Source organism: Cucumis sativus, chromosome 3 (genome assembly GCF_000004075.3).
Source record: "Cucumis sativus cultivar 9930 chromosome 3, Cucumber_9930_V3, whole genome shotgun sequence".
Taxonomy (NCBI): domain Eukaryota; kingdom Viridiplantae; phylum Streptophyta; class Magnoliopsida; order Cucurbitales; family Cucurbitaceae; genus Cucumis; species Cucumis sativus.
In genome coordinates this window covers 21,555,660-21,578,034 of record NC_026657.2, presented here as the reverse complement: position 1 = coordinate 21,578,034, position 22,375 = coordinate 21,555,660, and the positions used below count along the sequence as shown (strand labels likewise).

At 29.8% G+C, this 22,375-nt stretch overlaps 1 protein-coding gene across 1 annotated transcript; it reads left to right on the top strand.

Annotated features, from left to right (window-relative positions):
- The first annotated feature begins 605 nt into the window (after positions 1-605).
- Positions 606-8,566, top strand: LOC101204408 (protein MODIFIED TRANSPORT TO THE VACUOLE 1). Its single transcript, XM_004151005.3, has 5 exons — positions 606-1,206; positions 1,858-2,583; positions 2,725-2,880; positions 3,759-4,706; positions 8,083-8,566. The coding sequence occupies exons 1-5, from the start codon at positions 1,000-1,002 to the stop codon at positions 8,122-8,124; spliced, it is 2,079 nt and encodes a 692-aa protein (XP_004151053.1). The 5' UTR covers positions 606-999; the 3' UTR covers positions 8,125-8,566.
- Positions 8,567-22,375: the final 13,809 nt, after the last annotated feature.

Genomic DNA, 22,375 nt, shown 5'->3' with positions numbered 1-22,375 from the left:
AGTTTAGTTGCAATTAGAGTAAAAATTTGATCCTAATTCTGTTGCGCATGTCTACCGTTTCCATCAGTTCTAAGTTGGGCAGTTTCTTTTTAGGCCACGACATTGGTTTTTAGGGTTTTTTATGCATGTTAATCACTAAACTAGTTTAGTTGCAATTAGAGTAAAAATTTGATCATAATTTTGTTGTGCATGTCTACTGTTTCCATCAATTCTAAGTTGGGTAGTTTCTTTTTAGGCCACGACATTGGCCATTTTTTCAACGTTTTGGGACGAAACTAAAAAACTGAGTCTGAGACATTTCGGCTTTTGTGGGCAAAAAAACTTTAATATTACTCATCAGTCAGTAGTTAGATGTGAACTTTGGACACATTTGACATTGCTCTAATACTAATTTAAGCTAAATATATTATATACTAATGAAAACAAATTTAATTACAATAATGTAATTTTTTAAACGGATAGTTACGATAATGGCATCTTCCCTAACTAACAATCGACCAAAAGAACAAAAAAAAGAAAAGAAAAAAGGAAGTGTTTAGGAGGAAAAACTCATTTTCATTTTTGAAAAAGAAAAATCTAGAAGAAGTTAGTATAGCAGAATATTAATTTATCGCCATTCCCAGGTGGCATTCTAAACGTGAATATCAGCGGTGGGCTGCTGAGGAGTGGTCGTTACCTGTTCTGTGAAGCTAAAGATCCTCCAATCCTTGCCATTTTCTCCCATCATCCTATTGCAATAACCTCAATTCCGGTACCCAATTTCGCTTCACAACGAAGATCGCCTCAATTAACCACCTGCAATTTTTTAAAATTTCCAACGAATCTAATTAGGTTTGCGTTGTGAGACTACTTGGAGGATAAGGCAAGGATTGACTTGACCCAAGGGTTTTTCCCATTTCTTCAGTTTCTGGGATTTGGATCAGGGGTGGGATTGTGGGTGGATCGAGTCTGTAGTGGTTGTTCTTTTGTGAAGGATTTGGTAGTTTTAATTGGTCAAAGATGGATTCGAGTCGGAGAGCTGTAGAGTCGTACTGGAGGTCGCGAATGATTGATGCGGCCACTTCGGATGAGGACAAGGTCACGCCCGTGTACAAATTGGAAGAGATTTGTGAGGTTTTGAGATCTTCGCATGTCAGTATTGTCAAGGAGTTTTCGGAATTTATTTTGAAGAGGCTTGAACATAAGAGCCCTGTTGTCAAACAGAAGGTGTTTATATCGTTTATTTATTTTTTGCTTGCTCTGTTCTGATTCTTTTAATTTCGATTTTGTACTTAGTTTTGTGGATGTATTATCCAGAGTTGTGTTTTTTACTCGTGAAATTAGGATTTTTGTTCTTTGATTCGTCTGTGGTGTTTCGCGGCAAAGTCAAGTTTTTGGGTTGTGTTGCAAGCTATTCGGCGAAATGTTGAGCTTTTATGCTAGCTCGGGATCCCTTTGGTTCTGAATTTTGATATTATTCAAATGTTGATAGAATAATGAACACAAAAATTCAACCATATCCCTTTTGGTTTTCTTTTTCATATGTTTTCTAGCTGAAGATTTTAGAGCTTATAATTGCAATCTGTAGTATTTTTTTATCTTTTTATATGATTGATATTGACTTAGCCTGTTCTGTTTTCGTTCTTGATTCTTGTCCCTTCCATAATGTTTGTCGTTATAGATAGGGTGACATGAATTTGAAGTGGAATTGTATCACTTGAATGATTGCTATTATATACATTTCTTTTAGTTTTTGCATTCTGTGGATGATTGATCCTATACCTGGCGTTTAGTGAAAAATTCTTGGGTTGCAGTTCTACCGATCGAAAGTTTTCTTGTGCTTGTGAAAATTTGGACATGTGCTTGATTTTACTACAGGCTCTTAGGTTGATAAAGTATGCAGTTGGGAAGTCGGGTGTGGAGTTCAGAAGGGAAATGCAGAGGAACTCTGTGGCTGTCCGCCAATTATTTCATTACAAGGGACAACCGGACCCCCTGAAAGGTGATGCACTCAATAAAGCTGTGAGGGATACTGCTCATGAGGCCATTTCTTCTATCTTTGCTGAAGAGGATAACAAGCCTGCACCATCTGAGAATCTTAATCGCCGAATTCAAGGTTTTGGGAATTCAAATTATGAACCACCACCAGAAGATAAAAAATCATTTCTTAGCGAGGTAGTTGGTCTAGGCAGTGCATCAATCAAGCAAGGTCTAAGTAATTTTGCGCAAGGTCATTCATCTAGAAAGAATGGCACTAGTAGCCACCGGGGTATCAACCTTCAGAGGTCATTGACTACTGAAATGGAGTATGATAATAGATATGAACCAGTTGAATATGGTCGTGAGACTCTGGGGACATCAAAGAGTACTACTAGTGGAACTTGGAACCAGGATTCTAGGGTAAGTAATGGGAGCCCTAGTTCGGGCTCTTCGGAGAGCAAAACTCGAGAGGATAGGTTACTGGACACCATTGCAACAGCAGGTGGTGTGCGTTTACAACCAACTCGGGATTCCATTCAAGCATTTCTTGTAGAAGCTGTAAAGTTAGATGCATTGGCGCTGAGTAATGCTCTTGAAACAAAGCTTAAATCCCCATCATGGCAGGCATGTTCTTGCTGTTAATCTTCTTTTCTATGATATTGAATGAGCAAGGGCTGGCTTTCCATTTTGGATCAAAATAATGTTAGTTGATACTTGTATACTTATTTTCACTCAATCTGTTTTGATGAGGATTTCATTCTTCAGGTTCGTTTCAAAGCTCTCTGCATCCTTGAGTCGATTGTTAGGAGAAATGACGACGATCAATTTTCAATTGTGACATCTTATTTCAGTGAAAATCAAGAAGCAGTGATTGGATGTTCTGAATCTCCCCAAGCATCTCTTAGGGAAAAAGCTACCAAGGTAAACCACCTCTCTTCTTAAAGTGGTATTGGAGGTTTTTTTTTCTTTCCTAAATTTTCTTTGAATGGGAAAGATCATTTCAGAGTTAACTCCTCTATCTTATTTAATCCAGTCGAGATGTAAAAGTTATAATATACTAATATCATAATTAGTGAGAGTTGTGGGTAACATTGACATTGTTATATCCCATAAACCTTATTGTAATAACTTTTTCTGTTACATATTCTACAAGATTTGGTTGACCAGGTAAGGAAATATTTGATGCAGCTACAGTGGTATTTGTATACAGTTCCTTGAAACAATAGAATCTGTTATAACGTTATTTACTTTGCTTCTCTTTTGAAATGAATATTTATTCTTTAAGAAGCCACTGCATGATTTTGTTAGGATACTTCCTAAAGAGAACAAGATCTAAGTTTATTATAATGTAACTATAAGAAAATACAAGATAAAACCAAGTATAAGGCACTTGGAACCTCCCTCTTGAGTGCTCTCACCCAAGCCCTAGATCACTCCACCAAATATCCCCCCCCCCCCCCCCCACCCTCCCTCCCTCCATTTATAACAAGATGTAACCACCCTAGTGACCACACTTACATAATAACTACTAGTAACCACGCTTACACAATAACTGCTAATTACTTCCTAAATAACTAATTACCCTTATACCCCTAACCCTATACTAATCTAGGTATCTAACAGATAGTTGATGAAATTGCTGAATAAATTCATGATTTGGATTTTTATCTTTGATTACAAGCATAAATTTGTCACAATTGCTCGAAAAACATATGTTGGAATGATAAGTAATTTAGTCTCAACTTTGTGGTCTTATCATGAAAAGGAATTATAATTTAGTCCCTCGACTCTTTGGACAGGTTATGCCTCTTTTAGATGGAGGTAAAGGAGTTCCCTCCATTAATGTTTACGAGAAGTCTCTACCAAGCAACACCAGTTCCACCATTCAGATGCCAGACTTAATAGACACCAGTGATGCAGGTGATTTCAGTGGAACAAACAAATCCGTAGAGGTGGAAAACCTGTCAAGTACCCCATTAGTTGATGACTTATTTGGAGATGGCCTAAACACTGTCACAAGCACCAGCGAACTAAAGAATGATGATGACCCCTTTTCAGATGTCTCGTTTCATACAATTGAAACTAGGGAAAATCCAGATGATCTGTTTTCTGGGATGAATTTTGATAATAATCAGGTTTCTAATGAAAATAAAAAGGCTGCCTTGGAGCCGAAAAATGAACCTGGAGTTTTTGATATTTTTGGATCAAGTTCTGAACCTGCAGTACAAGAACATGCTAGGAAAGATGTTAATGACTTAATGAGTGGTTTGTCCATCCATGAAGATATATTGAAGGGCAAAGATAAAGGGGATTCTAAGGATTCACTGTCTGAATCTTTATTCTCGGCTTCTGCTCAACCCAACCATCAGAATCAGGTTTCTCAAGATTCTTTAAATGGCATCTACAGTTCACCAATGGCTGGGTCAAATATGAATGCTGCATTTTTCCCTGGAATGACTTATCTTCCCTCAGGCATGGTGTTCAATCCAGCCTTTTCTTCTCAGCCAATGGCTTATGCTGCCACTGGAAACTTCTTTACTCAACAACAATTATTATCAGCCATGTCCAATTACCAACAGTTCGGAAACCCCAATCTCCAATCGAACAGTGGTGGTGGTGGTGTGGGTAGTGGAGGATATTCTTCTCCCTTTCCAGACATATTCCAGCCGAATCTTGCAGCACAATCATCTACGTCTGTGATGAATAGTTCAAAGAAGGAAGATACGAGGGCGTTTGATTTTATCTCTGTAAGTTTAGTTTCACCCAACTTTCCACCAACTGTATGCCTGCATTATAATACTGCAGTGTGAGATAGCTGATAATATTCTAATATTGTTTCTCTTTTCCTTTTTCCTAATTTCCACTTTTAATGATTAAGAACGCAGTTAGAGGTTATGGTGATAAGTTCAGTGGGATTTCCTTGAGAGTTAGTGGTCTACTGACCATCATTGTTTAGCGGATGGTTAACTAAGGAACAATAATGAAGAAGGATATTTAAAATAAAAAAGAAAGGATCCACCGAGTGATCTTAGTTAACTGTTAGACTATTGACCCCAACCACTAGCCCTGACAGCCAAACCTGCATGACAACTAATTAAAACTCTTAAGCATTCTAGATAGGTAACCTATCAGATTTAAATTTAAACCTAATAATCTAACAAGAGATTAAAGATGTGAATCCAATGGAAAGTTGCACAAACCACCAAGAAAGTATATTCGTTACAATTTAGACCTAAAATTGTAAAATTATATCCTCTCTTAAAAGGGAGCAACTTGCACCTGCAAACTTTTAAAGCAAAAACTAGTCCCTCAAAATTTTGTGTGTAAGAATCGCACTACTAAACTTTCAATCATAAAACTAAAACACCCAATAATAAAACACAAGCCCTGTCTCCCTGCCCCTTCCTCTCAATTATTCAGTCACCTTTGCTTGACTTTTCCCAGCTTCAGCTATTTTTCATTCTCGTGATTTCAATTGAGACTTTTATTCTTTTAAACGGATGGGATTCCTTTTTTATATCTTCCTCCTACTGTATGTTAGTGCGTCTTGATAATCATTAAACCTTCCATTCTGAATGTTCCTCATCTTCGTCATCCCACGACAACCCCAGAAATCTAATAAGCAAAAATCTAGACCATTCAGATTCTGGTGTTTTAAAAGGGGTTGGGTTGCCTTGTATCTGGAAAAGAAGTTAAACAGAAGAATTCTAGAGCATCCAGATTCCAAGGTAGTAAGTGCTAACAGAGCTGGTACATCAAGAAGGTTGAAAGAATAATTAGTAAACATCACTCCTCAGAAGGGAAGGAAAAAGGTCTCGTCTCTTAATTGGCGATACAACACTGAGGAAGGATGAGAGAAAACCTTTACAAGTGAACCTCCCAACTTCTAGAATTGCTAACAAAAATCAGGGTAAGTGGAGTTTGGTGTTTTTTTCTATTGAATCCACTACTAGCCTGCAGATCTCTAATCCCCTGTGATTTTAATTCCTATGGCACAATGCTACACTTTCACTTTCGCCCAAACGAATAATGTCTTGGAGAGTTAACAAAAATTCTATTTAGGCACCACTATGTGAAATCCTCCCTTTCATAGCCTGCCCGTGCCTGTGGTTTTTCAAGTTCCATTGAGATTAAATGTTGACCTTAGTTTATAATGATTTTCACTCTAGCTACACCTCCTTTATGCATTATCCTTTTACTAACATTGACTGGGAATGAGATGCTGGTTCTTCTTTGGTGCCTTGGCATTCAATGATTCGTAAGTGCTGAAGTGCTGAACAATTGGTTTTTCCCCCTTCTTTTGCTTGATAAGTAGAGGGTTAGTCCTGCTCCAATTCAATTTTACTGTTTGAAATGCAATTACCCTTATACCCCTAAGGGTGTGGTTACATCTTGTTATAAATGGAGGGAGGGTAAATGAAAGGGAGGTTACTTTGTTGAGTGATTTAGGGCTTGGGTGAGTGTATTCAAGAGGGAGGTTCCAAGTGCCTTATACTTGGGTTTATCTTGTATTTTCTTATAGTTCATTATAATAAATTTAGATCTTGTTCTTGTTAGCAAGTGTTCTAACAAATTGGTATCAAAGCAAATTTTACCTGGGAATCTGGAAGGAGATGGAGCAAAAAAGAATTGAAGAGAAGTTGGAAAAGTTCGACCAAGAGATCGCGGGAATACGAGTAGACTTGCATAAATTACAAGCGATTAAAGAGAGGCTGCTGTCATTGACGAAGAGTATCGAAAAACTTGACATCCCGTCGGAAAAACAACTGTTGCTAAAATGCATCCAATGAATAGCAAAGGACAATTCGACAATCTCTAGAAGCATGGAAGGATTGTCGAGCAGAGGACCAGCGATTGAGAGTATCATCGAAGGTGTACGACATTGAAGGAAATCAAGGTAGAAGGTAAAACGAACAAGTCTGAAGGAGTTGAAAACACGAACGATCATAGCAAATTCAAGAAGGGGAGGGCATGTATATTTAATGCTGCGAGTGAGTGGGATATGGCCTTTTTTGCAGCCAGAATGATTGTGACAGAAATGAAGGGCAAGAATTTCTTATGTTGCACTGCTGGCTAGTTTTGGTCTTAGAGCAATGCATGTGTTCTATGGTGGAGTTATGTTTTTGGATGTGAAAGTTGCATCTTTGTTAAAATTCATTAAGCAAGCAAGCCTACATATCTATTTAAAAAACAAAAAGAAAAAAAAGAAGGGGCCCAATTTTGTGATCATGTTTGTAAGCACACCGTGAGGACAAGGTGTTTTGAAGGGCTGGGTAATGTTAGATACCTACATGTGTTTATCTTGTATAAGGGTAATTAGATTAGTATAGGGTTAAGGGTATAAGGGTAATTAGATACTTAGGAAGTTACTAGTAGTTATTGTGTAAGTGTGGTTATTAGGGTGGTTACATCTTGTTATAAATGGAGTGAGGGTAAGTGAGAGGGAGGATATTCTGTGGAGTGATTTAGGGCTTGGGTGAGAGTACTCAAGAGGGAGGTTCCAAGTGCCTCATAGGTTTATCTTGTATTTTTTTTATAGTTCATTATAATAAATTAAGATCTTGTTCTTGTTAGCAAGTGTTCTAACATTTTCGTTTCTGCATTTGAAGATTAGGATGGTAAGTACGATTTGAAAACTGGGGGCTGAGAGACGTTGAATTTATTGTGTCTATATGCTCCCCCCGTTTGCGAGATCTGTTTGTAACAGTTTCTTGCAAGAGTTTGACTTTTTACTTGCTCGTCAGAGAAGTTGATGATCAAGGAGTTCCCCTTCCAGATACCTTTCAAAGAGAAAAGGTTGTTTTCTTTGGTTTGTGAGGGTGTGTGCTTTATTGTGGAGCATTTGGTGAGAGAGGCGCAATAGTGTTTCATGGTTTGGGGAGGGTCCTTAGTGAGGTTTCGTCTGGGGTTCAGTTTTGATTTTTTTGTAATTATTTTGTAGGCATTATCATACCTAGTTGGAAACCCTTTCTTTAGTGGGGTTTTCTTCATGAAAGTAGTTATTTCAATTTTAAGAAAAAAAAAAGAATGAAAAAACAGATGCTTTCTTTAGATTAATATCATTCTGTAGTCACAGAAAGGATGAATGTTACTTTTATGGTAATTTTTATTTTTCTCTTGTAGGATCATGTTGCCGCTGCTCGAGATCCAAAGCGGGTAGTCTGAATTTAGGAGGCCATGTTCTCACTATCAAGGTACTTAATAGTCATTGTTGGCAGCTTCAGTGAAGTTGAAGAACGAAATCCACAGTTGTTTCCTATTTGAGATGTCTGGCTATCGCAATGCCAGACGGTGCCAAGGAATTGCATCAAAATGGGCATATAATAGAAAATGAGAAAATGAAAACAAGGTCCTTTAAGTTGAAGAAGGATGTCTTTCTTTTACATAATCAGCTCTATATTTGTGGTAATTCCTGGACTGTTTGTGTGTTTCTTGCTCATATTCCCATCTGTAGAGTCATTTTGCCAAAAGAAAAAAAGAAAAGAAAAGATATAGAGTCGCCTTATTTGTTTGTTTTGCTCACATGAAACACTTGCAATTTGTAGTGATTATGGTAATAATGCAGTTTGTTCTTTGAATCTATTAATGATCTTTTTTTCTTCTTTCATGTAGATGGATGTGGAAAGAAACAATATCCCTTTATATAGTTCCTGAGAGTGCATATATTTATATAGTTCATTTAAAGAGTGGATAATGTTTGAATGTGATTTTGATCTCTTCTTGTTACTTTTCTTTGTTTTACAAAATTTCTTTTCATTTGTTGTCGAAAAAGTAACTTTTTGATTGGCTCGTCTTGTAATGGTAAAGATTAAAAGGTGTTATTACTATTATTATTCTATCCAGAATATACCTATTCTTTCCACTCACCTTTCTTTTGAGCTTATATTTTTATTTTAATCTACTACATAGAAGACATGTTCAATGCACTTGGTAAAAAAAGTTTTAGTACATAAGTTGTTATTACAACTATATGTTGTTTTAAGGCATAAAGTTTAAAAATAATTAAATCAATAAAACTAAGTGAGGTTTTGTCAACTAGAATTTTAAATTTACATATTTGACAATTTGACCATGATGACAATAGTCATTATGAAAATTTTATACAAGTGCATAAATAAGGATTTAAAATTCTCCCCTATACTTACCTTTTAATTTAATATAAATTTATTTTCAAAATTTTCGAACATGTTGATTACTTTAAACTTGAAGATTAAGGAAAGTTCTTTTTTTAAAAAAGAAAAAAAAGAAAAAACCATCTCGTTAAAATAAATGGCACATAAAGAAATTGACATGAGTCCTCAAAAGGGAATCAACATATATAATATCCAAACAAATTCAGGAAGAAAAATTAGATTCAAAACCTACATTATTGATCCAATTACAGTTTGATTACAAGTTAAGGAAAAAGGGAAAAGGGAAAAAGAAATGAAAAGTATAAAAGAAGTGCACTTTTTCCATATATATGGGTTTGCTTTAAGTATAATTGATTGAGAGAGATTCTTGGGTATACTTATTGATCCCAATGTGAGTGATCTGATCCAATCAACAGGAAAAGAAGTCTTATCCATTATCCTAAATCCCTCTAGATGTTATGTTAATTATGAATTAACAAATTAGTTGTCTGTGCATAACATAATATATATAGTTGTTGTATCTCTTTTCTTTATCACCACATCTTTGGAATATATTTGTCCATCATAAAGCTATTTGGTTCTAAGCATGATACCCACCCAATATAAGATTAAGAGGAAATTAGTTGGTTTAAAGAAAAGTTTCAAAATTTGAAAAGGATTTTGTAATTTTTTTTTATGGGTTTGTAAAAGATTCTAATTTAGAGTAAATTGTCATTTAGTGGTACATTACATCCAATTTTCATTACTTATTTAATTCACCATTCTCATCCATTTGATTTTTCTTTTGTTATCTACCTTTTAATAGTGTTTTCAAACACCAAATTAAGTTTTGAAAACATATAGAGAATAGTTTTGTTTAGTAGGAATGATGAAAAAAACCATGTAAAAAAGTTGTAAGGAAAAAACACCAATTTAAAAAAAAAAAATGAAAGGTTTATAAAATGAGGTTTTAGTTTTTGTGTTAAAATTTCAATTTAGAGAGTGGTCATGTCTTGTTAATTCAAAAATTGGGTTTGTGTAACAAATGGAGTCTAGCTAATGAAAACAAAATTAATAGTTGGTTATAAGATAATTACATCCTTATTATAAAATAAATAAATAAATAGTTTACCTGTCCTTACCTTTATATATTTTATTAAATTAAATATTGTTAGTGAATTTAAGTCACATAGAGTAAAGCCAAAAATGAAGATAAGATAGAATTGAGATTAAGATAAAATAAGATAGAATAAGATTTGGTTACAGCTTATCTCAGATTAAGAAAACTCATATCTTAACATAATCGAACATATTGACACCATTACAATTCTATATAAGTTATCTAAAAACTTCTAATTTCTTCTCTATGATTTAGTTGTCTTACTCACTTAGACATTCTATCTTTTCTTTCTATTTTGCAAGTTTTGTCTTCCCTAAATTATAAGTTTACCATTGACGTATTACTTTGACCAAAATTTGACATCAAACTCTAAAGTTACTCAACCCACTTTCAATAAACGTGTTCTATTTTTCTCTTTCACGCATCAAGTTTAGCTAAACCACCCAAAAGCTAAATAAGCTCCCACATTAATTACATAAATTATATAAACTCAATGTATCTTACATTAACTTGTATTAAAACTTGAACATATAAAAGTACATGTCAACATCACTCTCTCAACTTGATATACTTCTCACAAGAACTTTAAGATTATTAAAATGGAGAAACTAGAAGATTGTAAATATGAATGCACAAAGGTTTCACTCCAAAATTGAACACCAATAATTAATTTTAGCTTTTGATAACAATAATATATATATAAAAGAAAAAGAAAAAAGACAAGCACTAGTAGGCAATTAGAAGAAATGAAAAGCACCTTTAACTTAACACTATATATTGCTTTACATAAAAAAACAAAATAAATAATTATAATAATAATAGGTTAAAGGACAGAGAGGAAAGGAAAAAATAAAATTGATTTAGATAATTGAATTACTACCAAACAAGTTATTGGCAACCTTTTCCAAGAAAAATCAAAGCAAAAGAGAGCCTTCTTGGCACCAACAAAACACTTATTTAAATCAATATATTAACTATAAATAAAGTTTTTATTCATTTAATTTCCCTCCAATAATTTGTTGCGTAAAGGAAATGGTATAAGAAATTGATCTTACTTACTCGTCTTTTTTTTTTTTCTCTTTTAATATTAGTTTAATTTACAACTTAATATATCTAATTAATTATTATTTGTAATTTGGCCCTACATATAACATGTTTTCAACACTATCAACACACCCAAAATTTATTAAATAATTAGAGACTCAAATAAATAAAAAATTGGATACAAATTATCACATCATTTACATTAAAAATACAAATAATTGAAATTAAGATTAATTAAAAATTAAAATGTGTCCTAAAATTTCAAATTCAGGTTGAAAACATAAATTGGCCAACTCTGATGATGTCACGTGTTTTCATCATGACCATTGAATCAAATTAATTATTTTGATCCAATTAAATATTATTTATTTACATTAAAGTTTAGTTTTTAAAAAATAAGTTTAATTTAGTCCAAATGTTAAATATGATTCAAATCTACGTGGTTGAACTCATGGATCTAATCCACTAACCAACAAAGCTCAAGCTCATAAAGTTCACAGAAGGACTACAAATATAGAAGTTTGAAAGGGGACAACTTTTTTGCCAAGAAGGTCTAGAGAAGATTTTCCAAGAACGAAAAAAGTTTTCTAACTTTAGAAGTCGATCGTCCTCGAAAATTGAAATTTCTTGGAACATACAAGTTTTCTTTCAATAGTCCAACTTCAACAACATTATATGCTCTGTTTTCTCAAATCAAATATAGGCATTCAATCGAGAGAGAATCAAAAGATTAAATACTTGAAAACGAACCACATCGTATCATAATCAACACCCACAAGTTCAATTTCACGAAGCACGTTTATCTGATAACCTCATAATAGAAAAAGAGATAATTTGATTCTAAATATAAAAAAATTCAAAATGTCTCACAGAAGGTGTGTATTTAAGAAATCATGCATAAGAATGTGTCATTTTACGTATAGAAAATATATATTTTTTCTAAGCAAGTTGGCTCTCCCTAAAATCAAAAGTTCTTAATTAAAGGTCATATAGTTATTATGTTTCTTTCCATTTTCTCATAAAAATTGACACAATGTCCTTATTTATTTTTCATTTTCTAAAAGTAGTGTATAATATCTCAACAAAATATTAAATTTTGGATTAAAATTAAAGTTAATTTTTATACACTTTCACCATACGATTCAAAATAATTTTAAATCTCAATCCAAATGCAAATGAACTTAGATGAAAATTAAAATTAGTAACAGCAAAACTTTAAAAAAACCAATTACAAATAACAAAGTCATTATCTATTGATCATGGAGGGCGATAGATATTTTGCACTAATACACATCTATCCAATTTTTATAACCGGTTATTATTGATAGATAATAAAATTTTACTATATTTGTACATAGTAATAATTGAACTCAATTTGCTATATTTGAAAACATTTATTGAAAAGATGTTTATATAAATTAAATTTACCTTTACTAATTTTGTTAATATAACAAGATGGAATGATTCAAAACTATATCTACATATTGTTCCTTAAGAAGATTTCGTTCTTATCATAAAAGATATAATAATAAAGATTAAATGAAAAATCATACATAAGTAGATTTAATTAGATTGATAAACTAATTAGAAATCATTTTTTTATAATTAAATATTAGGACTACTTGCAGAAATAACAAAACTAAGGCAAAAATATTGCAAAATCACTATCTAGGAGTCTACGGGTGACAAACTCAATTTAAGTTACAAATCATGCACAACTTCTTACATTTAAATATTAATTGTATCTTTTAAATATATGTTTAGTCTTCTAGGGAACAACAAGAAATGGACAACTTTTTTAATAAGTAGAAGGATTATTGTTAAGTATAGGGTTATATGTTATATTTATGATGTGCCTTCCTTATTTTCTTTCATGGAATTCAGTTAATGATCATAGACTTCAATCTCCTTCTCATGCATTTTTACACGTTGTGGATTAATTTATGGTTTCTAAATTTTTAAATGCATTTGTCTTTGTCTTTAAACTTTAAACAAATAAAGCTTACTTTGATCACTTCGATCATCGTTAGGATTCTATTAACATTTTAACCAAAAGATTACATGACTTTTATCTTCGAATGATTCGACTCCAGATTCATCATATATTATTGAATAAACCCACTAAACTCAAATCTCTTATATCTCCTCTCGGGCTTCCCACCCCCTTTACTATTATATATATATATATATATATATTCAAATTAGAACCTTGACGCAAATAAGTAAAACAGTAAGTAAAAAATAAAATAGAACACTGAAATATTGGTTTCAGCATCATGATAAGGTAATAAAATAAATACAAAAAATAAAACTGTATGAAATTGCGAATAAATATTCACACAATCAATCACAACTTCAAAAAGAAAAGGAAAGAGAAAGAAATGGTAGGAAGAAGAAAAAAATACACCCAAATAGATAACAAAATATTCCAAACTTGAGGCACTAAAATTTTATATGTCAATAAAATTGCATATAGCATGTGTTGAGAAAGTGAAGTGGGATGTCATGTCCAAAATTTTGACAATTAAAATCTTGAAGTCCAGGTAATTTTATGAGTTATCTGATAACATCAATGATGTCATCTCAAAGGAATTCGATTCCTACAAATTCCCTTTTGAGAATCCTTACTTTGATCCTAATGAAAATTGATGAGAATGAGTAATCACATCTTCCATCTCCCTTGGTCCATGAGCATTTTTACCTGGTACACTACCATTAATCACTTAAAAGATTTGAAGTATTAAAACAAATAAATAAAACCAGAGAGCCCAATAACAAAAATGACATTAAAAAGCATAGGAATTTTTTGGGTGAGTTAGAAAGCAATGCTTTCTAAAATAAAAACTAAAGAAAGACTACTTTTCTTTTGAGTCTTGCCATTTTCTTCTTAATTTTTTCTTAAAAGGAAAAAGAAAAATATTTTTATTTATTTATATATATATATATATATATTAGCCATCTTCCTCCACTGTTTCCTAAAGGGAGGTGCCAGTTCATATCAATGGCTTTTTTGAGGGTTGAATCCCTACAACCACACATCCAATCATCCCTTTTTCTTCTCTTCCGGAACTGCTTTTAACCCCCCACTACTTTTCCTTTCTTTCTTTTTTTTATTCTTAAAACATTTTTCAATTCAATTCTGTGGATTCATTTTAATGTGTTTAATGTTTTAATTAACTTTTTCTTCTTTTTCTTTATTTAATAGGACATAAATAATGTAGTTGTTAATACATCTTATAAGTTCGTTAAAATTTTCAATTTATCTCTAAACGTGTTCATTTATACATCATTTTCTTTAATTCTCATTTTCACAAATCATTGTTGTTTTGTTGGATTTTGTTGTCTCATATGAAAAAATTGAAGCAACTTATCACTATTACCACTGAAAAAAATACAAATTACTAGAATGAATGGTTTGGATGTTTGGATTAAGCCAAGAGAAAACTATTTTTTTTTTGAAAGAAAACTACCTTTTTTAACCTCCTACAATATATTTTTTTCTTTGGTTTTTCTTATAATCATAATATAGGTACGAGAGATTTTTAAAACATAAAATAATATGGAATCTCAAATTATATGATGATGGGTAAAATTCTATTTAGCCATTTGGATTTTTAAAGAAAAAACAAAAAATGAAACAAACAAAGAGAGAGCCCTTTAGAGCAAGATTTTCTTTTACAATAATGATATGGGTTGTGATTTGACTACGAAACCTCCTCCCCATCAAATGAAAAATAAATAAAAACACCTTTTTCAATAATGTTGATGAGCAACTGCACGCCAAAACAAACATATTTCATATACCCCAATATCAAAGTCTTTACAAAGGACATTAAAATTTCTAAGCCCTTTTTTTATAAAATTATATTTTTAAAAGAAAAATATTGCAATTACAATTAAATAGAAGATGATTGAAATTTTATAACCTAAAAGGACCACATGTGTAACAATTTAGAGTACTACTACATGGGTTTATTACTATATTTATAAATATTTTTAAAACAAATTTTTTTATTTTTTTTTAGGAAACGTTACCATAAATTAAATAAATGATTTTAAAAAATAATAAAAGATTCCTTGTTTGATGAATTTATTTTCCTATTTTCTTGAAAAAAGCTAAAAGCAACTTGTGAGGGCAGCTAGTAATTACGAGCATGAAGAAAGAGAGATGACTTTGGTAAAACCACCATCAAAAAGGCAAAGTTAATTTATCTTACAAAATTAAGTCAAAAATTGAAACAAACTTAGGAACACATTATAAAAAGCACAAACCAAACTCCAATAGGGCTTTGTATTGGGTTTGAAATCTTCATCAATTCCTATATATCTTAATGCCTAAGTCTCTTTCTTTAATAGAAATTTTTTATTTTTAATTCCGGGTTTACAAGAAATAATAATATGTGCTTTACATATATATATATATATACACAAACATTAAACTAAAATAGCATGAGGATGTAAAATGTGGAACTAAAATAGTATCCAAAAATTGAAAACAAATCAAATTTATATATTAAAATAAAATAAAATTTCTAACTTGTTTTGGGATTGGACGCATTGTATTATTGTTGGTCCTAATTTGAATATTTTCTTAAAACTAAAGTAATAAATTGATACTTTTTTAACTTTAATTATACGGACGAATATTTATTTATATCCATAATTTTCGAAATTAAAAGTTAAAACGACTAATAATTAAACTAATTCATTGATATTCATTATTCAATTCAGACCTATTAAATTTTAAATTTACATAACCTGTACATTTTTATTTTTTAGATGCCATGATTGAGGTAAAACTAGAGAGTAGAAATGGTGGTATAAAATATAATAGCTGTTTTTCATTAAATTTGACCAATTTTACAATCGTTCACCTCCTTTTACTATTCCATATCTTTTAAAGAATATAATTACTTTTATGATATATGTACATAATTTTTTATGTGTGTATTGGTTACTTTGGTAGGATTATTGGAGAAGATTAATTTTATTCAGCAGATTTTATGTTGACTTAATTTGAAGGAAATATTGTTACCTTACATGATTAATTTCTTGTATTATACGATACCATAAGTATGGGGTTGCCAAAATTTTAATATAGAAATAAAACATGAGTTGTACTTTACGTTTTTCAATACATCAAGTAATCTAATGTCAAGAATAAAAAATGTTTACTTGACAGTTTTTAAACGTCAAGTAAAGTTAGATATGAGACTACTTAACAGTTTATAAACGTCAAATATATAAGTTTTGTTGACATTTTCTACATGTCAAGAATTTGTTTACCCTTGACACGTTTTGCATGTCAATTTTTTTTTTTTAAAAAAAAAAACTTATATATTTTAAAGTATCCTTATAATTTATCTTGCACCAGTTTTGAAGTTCAACAATGTCGAACGTATATAAGTAAAGCAAGAGAGTACACATACAAATGTGCTAAAGTACCATTGAACATATACATATAGTTGGTCATTATGTATTTACAACATAGAAACATATCGTTCTTATTCAAATTACAAAACGAGTTATGAACATCGTTCTTAATCATAAAACACAAAGTATATGTAATAACAAGAAACATAGACATTACCATCCTCCAAGCACCACAACACTTGTAGATAACTCCAAACTGATCAAAGTCTCACCGATTGTTATCCTCGACTCCTTGAAATCTACAAACAAAATAAAAAAAAACATTAAAACTAAGAGTTTTAACTTCTGATTCTAATAATTTTGATAATAGAATTATGTTCATGAAATAGAAACAAAACGTAGGATCTCTAACAAAATCAACCCAACACACCATCATATATATGGAGCTATAAAAATTAATACAACCATCAATGTCTCAATACCAAATTTGATAACTAGCTACACCCATAACCCAAATCTTAATCTACTTGCTAATATTATTATTATTATTATTATAATAGATACCGTATTTTGTCCTACATTTTTTATTTATTTATTTTTGAAGAAATTGACTTTGAATTTGAATTTTAAATCTTAATTCTTAAATTTGAAATTTATGTTTTAAAACAAAAATAAAAATTAAAACATATTTAAAATTAAAATTAAAAATAAAAGTTTTTCTTCTTCCTATTTTTTCTCAATCATCCCCTATTTTCGTTTTTCTTCGTCACCGTGCTCTATTTTACTACGCTCACACTTTCTCCAAATCTCTCATCTTCTCCCACTCTCCCACATTTTTCCCCTTTCTCGGTTGCCCTCCACTTCACTATCTAAAATTACTCTACTTCACTACCTAAAAAAAATAAACTTTGCCCTATAAAAAGAGATGGAGAAGATTCAATTTTAGGGATTTTTGGTGGAGGATTTTTTTTATTTTTAAAATTTCAAGGTACGCGTAAAAAAAATATGTTCATGTGTTTGTGATTTGAGGATTTTTTCTGAGAGATTTGATAGAAAAGACACATGTCAAAAAGAGAAATCTTTTTATTTGTTTGTGATTTGGAAAGAGATTGAGAGGATCAAGAAGGAAGCATGCATAACTATTGGTAAGTTTTTTATTTTTTTTATTAAATTCATGGTTGATGATTCAATTATTTGGCACCCTTTTTGGCTCTGGCTGGTGCATTAATTAGTGTTTTGTATCCTCATTCATTATTTGGCATCTGTTAATTACTTCTGTGTTAATTATTCTCATGTATTAATTAATTAATTAACATCTTGTATCATGCTATAATTATTTGCCTGCTGTTTTAATTATATGCATCTATATTAACGTGACATCCTGCGTTAATTAATTAGCATGTTGCCTACTTTAATCATTTTGGCACCCATTTGACATTTAATTATTTGCCTTTTGGCATCCATTTTACATTATGTGTTAATTACTTGTATCTATTTGACATCCTACTTTAATAATTATCCATTTGGCATACTGTGTTAATTGTGAGTGATACGTTAATTAATTAATTAGCATGTTGCATACTTTAATTATTTTGGCACCCGTCTGACAAAAAAAAAAAAATTATAATTATCGTAAGTTAAAAGGGAAAAAATGAAGTATAGGAAGGATGACTTACAATTTTATTTCTTCTTGATATTGTGTTTCTCGGGATGGTTAGTAAAAAAAATATAGGAAGTTAAATACACACAATAATACACTTAAAAGAACTACGAAATAAGAAAACAAAAACAAAAGAAAGAAGAGGGGGGACAATATGTTCTCAAACTAATATAAATCAAAATAAAAATGTAGAATATTTTACATAAGCGGTGAATTGATAATACATTTTTCCACGGTTGTTTCAATATGTTCCACACCTTCATTCATGTTCTTCTATTCATCTGTTATTAATTTTATTTTCAACAAATAGATGTGTATCTTGTTTTTTTAACTCCTTTACACATTATATTATATGTCAATATTTCTTCTTATATTTCAAATTGTGTTTCATAATTAATTATACATTACCAACCTTCATTCTTTTATATTCACTTTTATCATGTTGTCTCAAAATACATTTCATAATATACATGTTCTATTACAAATATCGTTGACTGAGTCTCTTTGTTATTAACAAAAGTATACTGTTTGTATTGTTTGGTATATTTATAAATCATATTATTTATGTTTTCAACATATACCAAAAAATTTTAAGAATAATATTCTACAATTTGTTTTCTTAGATATTACAAATGTTAATAATTTATTACAGTGGTTTTTTCAACCATTTAGACTACTATATTAATTATAATGTATTATATAACCTGGGGTATATATATGCAAAATAATTAAATACGCATGTGTATATATGAAAAAGTATACGTTAAATATATATCTTAATATGATGTAACTTATCGAATATCTATAATTATTATAATTATATTTTATCTAAATATTGTATATATTTAAAATAACTAAACGAAATAAGTGTATGAACCTAACAAATTTACCCTCAATAATATATGAGATGCATGTATATTTTCAATTTAGCAACACAAAAAATAAACCATAATATATTTTGAAATGTATAGAACTTGTAAAATAAAAAGATAAAAGTTGTAAAACGTACCTAAATTTGTACAAAACTTGAATAATATAAAAGCATAAGAAGGAAAAATAATGTAAAAAACCATATAGATAATGAGAATGAGAATAAAAAATAAAAATAAATAGAAGTTATAGGTGAAAGAAAAAAATAAATCAAATCTCTTTACCATTTTAAAAAATAAGTAGGTGACAGGTGGTATCTCACGTTAAATAAATCAAATCTCATATCAACTCCAATTTAAAATGTCAATATCGATAGTTCAATTTTTCAACATCATATATTATTGAACTATAAAAAGATTATTCACTCACTAGAGTTATCTTTTCTATAACAAGGTTGAAGTAAAAAAAATTAAAATCCATAAATTTTATAATGATAATAGGATGTTTTAGGTGATAGTTAGATTACATATAATGCATAATGGGTAAGTCTTACAAACTTGAATATATAGTCCAACCAAAATTTAAAACAAACCAAATTATAAACTCCACTTTTCTTACTTTTAGGTTACACAAGTTTGTGATTCTAATACCTCTCCCACTGTTTTAGATCAAAAAGAGCCAAAATGAAATTAGTTGATATTTTTTTTCTTTAAAAAAAGTAACATTTGTCCCACAAATTTGCACTAATTTCTTGCACCCACCTAACACTTTACCTAAACTTTTTGGCCTTTATGAGGAGCTCTTTCCCTTTTCCATTCCCACCTTCTTTCTTTTGTTTATGGTTATAATGTTTCATTAAACTAAGGTAAATGTATTTTCATTATAAAAAAAAATGTAGATAGAGAGGGTGAGAAGTAAATCATTTAGAGAAAGACAATATCTTTCATTACAAGTCCATTTCAAATTAGCCCATAAAGTTGACATCTTTGTCTTTTTGCTTCAACCATAACAATTTATAATAAGACATGTAATCCATACTTTGATTATATTCAACTATTATAATCATACACACAAATTCATTACCATCTAGTATCTTCATTGATTTTATCTATGTTAATCTTCCACTCTTTATTTCAATATTATATAAATTTTTTATAAAAAAAATCATTTTTTCGTTCTCCCCTTTTGGTTTTATACCTGTATACTTTCAACAATCTAATTTTAATCATACATCTCATAAATAACAACGTCAATTTATAAATTTTGAATGTTTATCTAGATTATATTTTTATTATTTAACCAATTTAAAGAAAATAGCTATTGAAAGTAGAGTAAATATTTATTGAAAATATATAGAATAAGATAGACTATTGGAAGTATATATACTAAAATTTTTAATGTATAAATTTTACACCATTTAAATATATCTGTTAGTGTAACTTCCCTAACAAATTCTATGATTGAATTAATAAAATGAATATTGAGTGTATTTTTCTAAAATGAAATTATCTACAATTTATAGTAACAAAATTGTGAGATAAATGGTACTTTTAATTACTATAATAATCATATTTGAATTATATCAAACTTAACTTAGTTCAATCATAATTGATTTAAATTTTGTTGGTGGTTGTTCTGTATAAACGGAAATTAAATGATATACGCATATACATTTAGATTTAGTTGTAGGCACATATGCAACTTGTAAAATAATAAATAATATTATTAAAATATAAGGAAATAAAAGGTGAAAAAAAAGTCATATATTTAAAGGTAGTGGGCTAGGCTTTATTGGATCTCCTTTACCCAAAGTGAAACCAACATGAACAAAAGAAAATTACAAAAAAATTATTAATAGGCTACAGATTTGATCCCATAATAATTATTTTATACAAATTTAGTTCATAAATATTGTTTGTTTTTCATATTGCAAAATGAATCATTTTAAAAAATATCTATAAATGTAACAAATATTTCAATTATTTACCATCGATCACCTACAATATTATTATTATATATATATTTTCTAATTTGTTTTAATTTTCAACGACCCTCAATAAAAGAAAATAGGAAAGGAATGGTAAGAAATATAAATAAATAAAAGGGAAGGTGTCGAAAATACCATTCAAATAAATTGTCTTTGAGTAGTTTTGTCAATTTTTTTTAATTTTTGAAAAAATTCCTAGATAAAAGTTAAATAGATATAATTGTAAAAACAGTCAAAAAAAAAATTAATTACAAATATAGTAAAATTTTCAAAATCTATCCTAAGAAATTTTGCTATATTTTTTATAAGTAGTCTAGATTATTTTGTTATATAAAAAAGATTCAAATTTAAAATCGTGTATATATAGTTTTGAGAAAGTACTTTACTTTAATTTACGTTTTCTTTTAAATCAAGGGGACTTTAATAATTGATTAACTAAAATTAGAAGTGCAATAACTCAAATTTGAAGTATAATAATAATCAACCAAATAAAATAAAGATTTATTTGTTTATTATAGAAAAATAAGAAATGAGAGTTTAAGGTGATGAGCGGTTTTAAACTTTTAATATCTGAGGTGAAGAAGATGAAGACAAAGACAAACGTTAAACTCCTAACCATAATGGACTTCAATTACCAATAATAAATTTTATGTACCAAATATTTATTTATATTTAATTTCCATAACATATATATTTTATTTTATTTAACTTTATGATTGATACTCTTAAAAAAATCTTATGCACTAGTTTTTTCTTTTTATTAAATGGTTGTGTTTGATCAAATTAAAGTCTACTCAAAGCATGTAAATATATGATTTTTTAAAAAGAAAATTAAATCATTTTTTTAATACTTTAATGTATTTTTGCATATGCTCCATGAATTTAACACTACTCATTTTGAATTGAATTTGTGAAGGTTTGAAGAAAGTTCTAAAATTAAAGAAGATTTCTTTGAAACCCATTTAAAAGAAACTTTAAACTAAATTTGGATTAAATTAAAAGTTTTAAAACTATATAAAACACAAGATTATAAAACACAAAATCTAGCTTTATAGCAAGTCAAGCATGCAGGTAATGTAATTCAAAATGTTACACATTAATTTGCAATCCATATCATCAAGTTGAAGAGCAACAGTTCTCTTAAAGATCACTTTATATTTTGAGTTCAAAATTCATGGAATTAAGCTCGTTTTTTTAATATATATATATATATATATTTTAGTAGAAAGATGGAAAGATAAAAAAAACTA